The sequence below is a fragment of the Carlito syrichta genome, unplaced genomic scaffold, assembly GCF_000164805.1.
Source record: "Carlito syrichta isolate Samal-C Ts95f unplaced genomic scaffold, Tarsius_syrichta-2.0.1 Scaffold315650, whole genome shotgun sequence".
Classification (NCBI taxonomy): Eukaryota; Metazoa; Chordata; class Mammalia; order Primates; family Tarsiidae; genus Carlito; species Carlito syrichta.
The window spans coordinates 514,914-523,048 of record NW_007259746.1 but is presented as its reverse complement, the minus strand read 5'-3'; the positions used below and the strand labels follow the sequence as shown (position 1 = coordinate 523,048).

At 45.9% G+C, this 8,135-nt stretch overlaps 1 protein-coding gene across 1 annotated transcript; it reads right to left on the bottom strand.

Annotated features, from left to right (window-relative positions):
• Positions 1-506: 506 nt before the first annotated feature.
• Positions 507-1,596, bottom strand: LOC103275723 (ribulose-phosphate 3-epimerase-like). Its single transcript, XM_021706507.1, has 2 exons — positions 1,480-1,596; positions 507-1,406 (listed from the first exon to the last, which is right to left on the bottom strand). Exon 2 carries the CDS (start codon positions 1,384-1,386, stop codon positions 910-912), a length of 477 nt encoding a protein of 158 aa, XP_021562182.1. The 5' UTR covers positions 1,387-1,406; positions 1,480-1,596; the 3' UTR covers positions 507-909.
• Between the last annotated feature and the right edge of the window lie 6,539 nt (positions 1,597-8,135).

Sequence of the window (8,135 nt, the reverse complement as noted above, 5' to 3'; positions counted from 1 at the left end):
TATTGAGACCCAAATGGTTGGGAGGTGGAGATTTAAAATGGAAAGTGCCATGGCAGCATCTGAAGTTTCTTTTGGATTAGGCTTTGATTAAATAATGGAAAATATTTTCGCAATGGAAATCCTTGTCAGTAAGCCAAGCACCTTTGTTGGCTGGGATTCCTCTTGGGAGGGTGAAGCTGCCTCCCTGGCTCCAGGTGCCATAGCTCCTTAGGGCCCGCCATCCCATCTGCGGCGGATTGTCTCAGTGTGAACCCTCCTGAGCCCTGTGTCTCTAGGAATTAATTTTTACAAAATAGATCAGTGTAGGCAAAACCTGCCCTGAAACAGTTAAGTACCTAAGGTCTTCCTATTTGACCTCTAATTGCAAGAGTACAATATTTTGTACATTTCTACAAAATATGTTTATTTGTAGAAAAATTGGAAAATACAGAAAAGCATAAAGATAAGATAACAGTCACCCATAATCATACCTGATTTTTTTTGTTCTTTTCTTTTTTTTTTAAGGACTTCCTTTGCTTTTGGAAAACAGCTGAGAAAAAAAAATTCTTTTTAGAAATACAGAAAAAAATTGTTTTTATCCTATAGCTAATATGCCCTCCCTAGGCATTAAGACACATTTCTATTTGTATCCTTAATACAGCCATATTTTTACTCTTTATAAAAATCAAGTCTCCCAGTAAAAACTGAGTATTTCACTTCACTAATCTTCAAATTGCATCACTAAAAATGTTGTTATACACACCAATTTCTAACCTAGAATCTGCACAATAGATTTTAATCACTGGAATGAGTAAATTGCTCAGAAAAGCAGTACGGCCTGAATTGCAGTACGATTTGGTAGTCAATATTCCTGTTTTCCAGGAAAAAGGGGATTTCATGAGTAGAAACACTGGGCTCCTTGTGGTTTCATCAATCAAGAGAACGTTTCTGAGCAGCTTCTGAGCAAACATTTCTTAACAGGTTGATCACAGATCTAGGGTCTTCACTCATAATGACACTACCAGACACAATCACATTAGTTCCTGCCTCTGCACACTTATGGACAGTGTCAGAACCTATGCCACCATTGACCTCTATATCCAGAGATGGGAACTGGGTTCTCAACCAGTGAAACTTTGGCATCATATCTTTCACGAATTTCTGCCTTCCAAACCCAAGTTCCACTGTCATACCCAAGGCCATGTCTATTTGATTAGCCCATGGTGCCAAATACTCAACTGTGGTTCCTGGTTTGATGGCAAGGCCAACCTTCATCCCATTCTCCCAAATGTCTTTAATCAAAGCTTCTGGGTTCTCAGTAGCCTTGAGATGAAAGGTATACTGATTGGCTCCTGCTATAGCCATTGGCTTTACCCACTGCTCCGGCCTGAACACCGTCATGTGCATGTCGAAGAAAGGGTCCTGGCCTAGCTACTTTCGAAGGCTTTCTACCACAGGGTGACCAAAGGTGATGTTGGGAACAAAATGCCTGTCCATTACATCCAGGTGCAGATAATCGTCCCTAGAGTCTAGCATCTGGAGGCACTCGGCCCCTAAGTTGGCCAGGTCGCTGTTGAGGATGGACGGGCGGATCTTGCAGCCCGACGCTGTAGCGCTGGTGCCTAAGAGCGAGTTATCCCACGAGTCCGATTTTTTTTTTTCTTATCGGTGTCTGACTCTGTTACCCAGGCTGGAGTGCAGTGGCACAGTCATGTCTTACTGTACCCTCGAATTCCTGGGCTCAAGTGATCCTCCTGTCTCAGCCCCTCAAGTAGGTGGGACCTCAGGCATACATCACGGTGCCCAACTAATTTTTCTATTTCTTGTAGAGACAGGATCTTGCTTTGTTGCTCAGGCTGGTCTTGAACTCCTGGGCTTAAGCGATCTTCCTGCCTTGGTTTGCCAAAGTGCTGGAATTACAGGCAATGAACCACCGTGCCTGGTCCGTACCTGATATTTGAGCCCACCTGAGCTTTTTTCCTGTGGACATACATACATTTATACACATATAATTATATGTTACTATGTGTCATATATGTAATATGCACATTTACAGGGCTCATATTTACGGACTGCTGGGAACTGGTTTTTTGACTTAGCACATCCTGAGCATTTCTCCTACAGCTGACATTCTTCTCCAGGATGACTGTAAGTGGCTGTGGATTGCCCAGGGCCGCTGGTTTTGCGGAGGTCTGGCCACAGGGTCAGGAAGCCCTTCCCTGGGCTCTGGATCACATGTCCTTGCCTGCCCTGTGATCCAGGGGAGCACATGCTGTGGGGACGGCATCCTGGGGAGGTGTCACAACCTCTGACCCTCCTGTGCCATCCCGTGAGGGCAACTGAATCAGCAATCTACCTGTCATGCCCGAGGACTTCCACAGCCTCAAGCTACTCCTCTGAGGGTGGCAGCGAGAATGCTTTTGGTGGGGGCACCTGCACGTAAAGGAAATCAGCCTGGCCCAGGAGTCAGCCCCATGGCTGGCGTCAGGCTGGCAGGACGTGAGTCCCTGGCCCAAGGTCCACCAGCTGTGGGAGTGGCAAAGTTCCTGCCCTCTCAGCTGAGGTAGGGGAATGAGAACAGCGCCTGCTGCATAGAGCTGATACAAGAATCAAGTGAGAAATCCATGCAAGACACCCGGCACAGAGCCTCGCAGAGAGTGGGAGCTCAGTCAATGCTGGCCGTCGTCTGTTTCTTCTGGTTTCTGTGAGGACACAGGTAGAGTGAGGTACAGAGAGGAACCCCAAGGAGAAGCTGGGTCCAGGGAGCCTGCTGGTTTGGGTGGGAGGGGCTGTGTGAGGGGAAGTGTTACGTGTAAATCCGGTCAGGCCACGGCACCAGGCATTCCCTCAGACTCAGTCTAAATGTCACTGTGAAGGTACCTTTAATTAATATTTAAACCATTATGCTTTGGCCAGGCGTAGTGGCTCACGCCTGTCATCCCAGCATTTTGGGAGCCAAGGCAGGAGAATTGGTTGAGCCTAGGAGCTTGAGACCAGCCTGGGCAACACAGCAAGATCCTGTCTCTACAAAAAATTAAAAAATTATCTGGGTGTGATGGCATGTGCCTGTAGTCCCAGCTACTTGGGAGGCTGAGGTGGAAGGATTGATTGCCTGAGCCTAGGAGGTCGAGGCTGCTATGAGCCGGGATTGTCATGATCTTGCCATGGCTCTCCAGCCTGGGCAACAAAGTGAGACCCCACTCAAAAAAATTAAGATTAAAATTTTAAAAAAGATTAGACTTTGAGAAAAGTAGATTACCCTCTGTGATGTGTGTGGGCCTCATCACGAAGGCCTTAAGAGTAAAAAAAGGCCCCAGAGAGAAATGCATTCAGCTCACAGACCAGCTTTAGACTTGAGCGGCGGTGCCAGCTCCCCCGGTCTCCAGCCTGGCTGCCTGTGCTGCAGGATGTGGCCTTGCCCACCCCACAGTCACATGGGCGGCTCCTCTCTCCCCGCCTCTCTGTCTCTCCGTCTCTCTCTCTCTCTGTCTCTCTCTGTATATCTCTCTCTCTCCCCGCCCATAGATACATTATCTTTTTCTATTGATTCCATTTCTCTAGAGAACCCCAATACAGGCTGTTAGGTAAAGTGCAGGAAAACAATAGAGAAAGGAAAAGTGGAGAAGCCGGAAGACGTGGAGGAGGGAAGAGAAAAGGGTTATCGGACATATTCAGAGCAGGAGCCACGTCCTATTTATCTTGGCAAGCTGTACACAGTGGTGTAAGGGGAAGGAAAGAAAGAAGGAAGGGAGGGAGGGAGGAAGGAAGGAAGGAAGGAAGAGGGGGAGGGCAGGAACGGGAGTAAAAGGGATAAAAGGAATTCCCAGGGAAGGTTGGAGACAAGGCTCTGCTCAAGCTGTCATTTTCTCTGTTTACTCCTTGAAACAATGCTGGAACATTCCTTTTCAGCGTATTTTGTTTGTTTGCTTGTTTGTTTACTCATTTATTTTAGTCAGAGTTGCACCCTGCCGCCCAGGCTATTTTTTTGTTGTTTTTTGTTTTTGTAGAGAGAAGGTCTTGCTATGTTGCCCCCCTACACCCACCTTTCAGCACACTTTCAAATCAGGCAACAGGCACAGCTCCCCCGCCCTTCTCCCCCAAGCCTTTGCTTCATCAGACGCCTCGCTCAGCCATTTCACTTGGTGGTCTGGCCAACAATATCTTCTTTTAAAACAAGGAATTTAATCTGGAATCTGACTTGGCACAGCTGTAATGCCCTGCTTTGATTATGGACTTGTGGAGAGATGGAACTCTGAAGATGAGGACCCAGATTGCTGGGTAATTCCACTCTGACCACCAGAATTCCCTCCTGTGGTTTCAGCTGGATACGTGCCTCCTTGCTTTCTGTCACTCACAAAGCAGCCACTTTCTGGCTCAGGGCACTGGGGTTGTGTCCCTAGGAAAATGGCCCACCTGGGACAATCCCTGGAATGAGAGTAGAGCAGAAGGTGATGGGTTTTCAAGGTATTCTATTAGCTCTGTCCATCCTCAGGACTCAAGAGGGAGTTTTCTCTTGTATGTTAAATTGCAAGGGTCTGGAGAGTCTTTGATGCTCAATGAGTTTCCCCCACCGTTGGGTCAGAAAGCCCATCTTTTAGCTGAGACTTGACCTGTATTGAAGTAATGTGCCACTCTGAATAAAAGAGCACTTTAAGTGCAACACAGGCATGGCTTTCCATGACAGAGAGAGAGAGAGAGAGAGAGAGAGAGAGGAAAACATCTGAAAACAAAATTTGGCCTGGGGCCGTTCTCATTGACCACCCCCTTACTCGTTCAAGGATTGACTGAGAGTTGACCATCTGTAAGGCGCTCCAGGGTGTGTCATCAGGGCAAAGGGTGAAGGCACAAAACTATAAAAGGAACTTTATTTATGTATTTATTTATTTTATTTTTAAATTATTATAAAGATGCGGGGTACAATTCAGGGCTAGGTATACAAACGTTGACCATGCAGGTACCTTTGTTGGTGAAGTATGCCCCTCCCTCCCCTAGTAGTTTCCCTCAACTGCCAGTCCACCCCCTCCACAGTTTCCCACTAAGGATTCCCAGTTTACCAATTCCGTAAAAGGAACTTTAAACCCACCTTTCACGTGGACAGATGAAGTTCTGGCAATTTCCCCAAATTACTTCCAAACTAGCCAGCCCTGGGAAATGAGCGGCACCGGTTTTTGTTTTCTTCTCCCCCATGTTTCATTCCTCGTTTCCTGGACACCGTGGACCTGCCGCCTTGGTGGTGCTATCGAATGCCTGCCTAGAACCCACACTGGATGCTGACTTCTGCGCCAATCAAAACTTACCTGGCCTGACCTTCTCACTCTGGTGTCACTGAGGAGAGGAGAGGAGCCGCGGTAAGCATTCCTTTCCGGAGATTTAGTTGGCAATCTGGAGTCCCACCCCACACACCCCACCCCGCCCCCGTCGTGCAGTTGCCTCAGACCTTGGGAGGACTGGGCTGACCCACCCAGGTGCCTGCTGAAAACCGAGGGCTCAGGGAGCCAACTGATTTTAGTTCAGTTTAATAGTACTCCCAGGTGGGAAAATTTTTCTTTTTTTTCCTATGGAATGATGGTCCACAGGACAGTAGCCTGGAAAATGCTAAGAAAAAGTCAAGAAAATGAAATGGAAACAGTGGGATTGCAGAGGATTCCAAATAGCAGACGGGGGCGGGGAAAAAAGTGAACTGGGGAGGGCTGGCTTAGAGGAGAGGGGGGAGTTCCCAGCCAATCACTCAGGATCCAGGGCCACACAGAGGGTTGCTGGAGACAGATGACATCCTTCTCGTCTCCCTCCCCGGTGGGTCCTTCCCAGTCCTGTGGCAACTTCCTCTGTCCACTTCTCATGCAGAGAGCATTCCACGAAGAAGACCTTGCTCTGCCCACCTTGCTGTCCACTTAGACCCTGTCTGCAGTGTCTCCTCCCTAGCACCAACTGCGGTTCCACCTTTGCCTGGGAGGGGCAGGGGCAGCGTTTCCCTGATTGGCAGCTCTGCTCTGGCCCTTCAGGATGTCGCCATAGGTCGTCTAAGGAACAAGACTACACTTTGTTGCAAAGACCAGTAAGAACCCTAGCTTCATTTAACATATATCCACACTTAACTGTTTAGAAAAAAGAAATGATGAATACAAACCCACACTGTATTTTGACATGAGCTAGATTTTAGCATTCCAGAGACCACCGCTGCAGTGAGTTGTCCTGCTGAGTGAGCTTGGTCCAGCTCAGATCTGGAAGGAGCATTTCTCTCCTGAAAGCTCAGTGCATATGTCTGAATGTAGCATAGATGTGTGTGTGTGAACAGATCCCGTGGCTCTGTCCCTGAATTCAAGCCTGTGCATGTCCCCCAAGATACATTGTCACAGGTGCATGCCCTTCGTTAGCACAGGAGTGACCAGCTACTGTCAAATGTGGGGCCAGGCTCAGATGCAGGCGTTCAGCCCTGTATTCTCTGGGTGAGAATCAGTTGAACAATAAGTGGGCTTGTAGCGCTTGGCATGGGGTACGTCATATTGTAGTTCTTCAAATGAATTACCTCTCTGTGTCTCTTGTCTTTGTATTTATAGATGTTATATACATTTGTGTGTATGTGTGTGAGAGAGTCTATGTTTATATTTATTATATTTCTATTTATTACCCCCCCACCCCACATGGGATAAATAGTTATGCTTACAATAAGAAAAAGATCAAGATAAAAATGACAAGTCTGACCAGGTTGAGGCATCTGTCTAGAAAATGAAGGCCATGTGTGGAAAATTCATAAAGTCATGCAAAGACAAGAAGAACATTAATAATTATTTGTCATCGGGGTTCACCTTTTATGGAGCTAAAAGTTACTGGATGTACTTCATGCAGTAAAAATTTGCAAAATAGTTCTATGGTGCCTGCCAAGTTACAATGGTATTTTGAAACAGAATATAATGAGAATAAAAATAAGGCTATTGGCATCTTACAGTGTGTCTTACTGTACCCAGAAAACTGAATGTGAACTCAAATTAAACCTTATAATAAAAATTTACATTCAATATCATTCAAAATAGATGCACTGTCAGAGAGAATGGAATGTATCATTGGGAAGAGTTTGTTAAACATTCTGTTATTAAACAGTGCAGCTGTCTACCATGAGAATTCAACCATTGTCACTGTCTGACAAAAGTCTAGTGCAGATGCAAGAATTATCACCCAGTGTTTAATGAATGAAATCAAGGCTGAGATTTTTTTTTTTTTTTTTGAGTTGGAGTCTCACTCTGTCGCCCACACTGGAGTGCAGTGGCCGCTCCCGGCCACTGCAGCCTCAACCTGCTGGGCTCCGGCGATCCTTCCGCCTCAGCCTTCCGAGTAGCTGGAACTACAGGTGCGTGCTACCACGCCCAGCTAATTTTTTTTTTTTTTAATTTATTGTAGAGATGAGGTCTTGCCAAGTTCCCAGGCGGGTCTCGAACCCGCAGGCTCAGGCAATCCACTCACCTCAGCCTCCCAAAGGTACGGGATTACAGTCTGAGCCACCGAGCCCAGCTAAAGACTGAGATTTGTGAAATCTTTAGCTCCAGTGGACAAGACTCTGCTTTGCTTGCTTTTGTTTTGTAAGTTCATGTAGGCAAATAGGAGAAAGATTTATCACTTCCAAACTCCTGACATATGCACAACAGAAGAAATTTTTAGATGTTTAGATCAGTTTTTAATGCACCGTCAAATAAATTGGCAAAAATATAAGCTAGCTGGACAGACAGTAAGAAAACAATGGCAGGGAAAAAACTCAGAAGGAATGGTTCATATCGAAGTCATGACCAAGGTGAGTTCAAATATTTGCTGAAGGTTAAGTGGATGTGCACTAGCTAAGAGCAAGAGGAAGGCATCTCCTTTAAGTACGTTGCCTAGGATCATGCACCTTGTCAGTTTTATTAAGGAACAGTATTTACATTGTAAGCATTGATGTGTGATATGAATGACATGAATAGTGAGTTCTAGAATTTACTTTTTCACACCAAACATTCCTGCCAAAGGAGATAAGAAATCACTGTCTTTATTTGTGGTTGTTTTTGTTGGTAAAGAAATTTCGTTACCACATTATCTCTCAAATGCAACAAGGTTGGACCACTCAAGTTTTATATATATAAATATAATAGACTTATATATATTAAGCGTACTCAATTTTTAGAGCAGTT

What these genes read in the sequence shown, in the direction of transcription:
- LOC103275723 (XM_021706507.1), bottom strand. Translation starts at nt 1,386, where the DNA reads ATGCACATGACGGTGTTCAGGCCGGAGCAGTGGGTAAAGCCAATGGCT.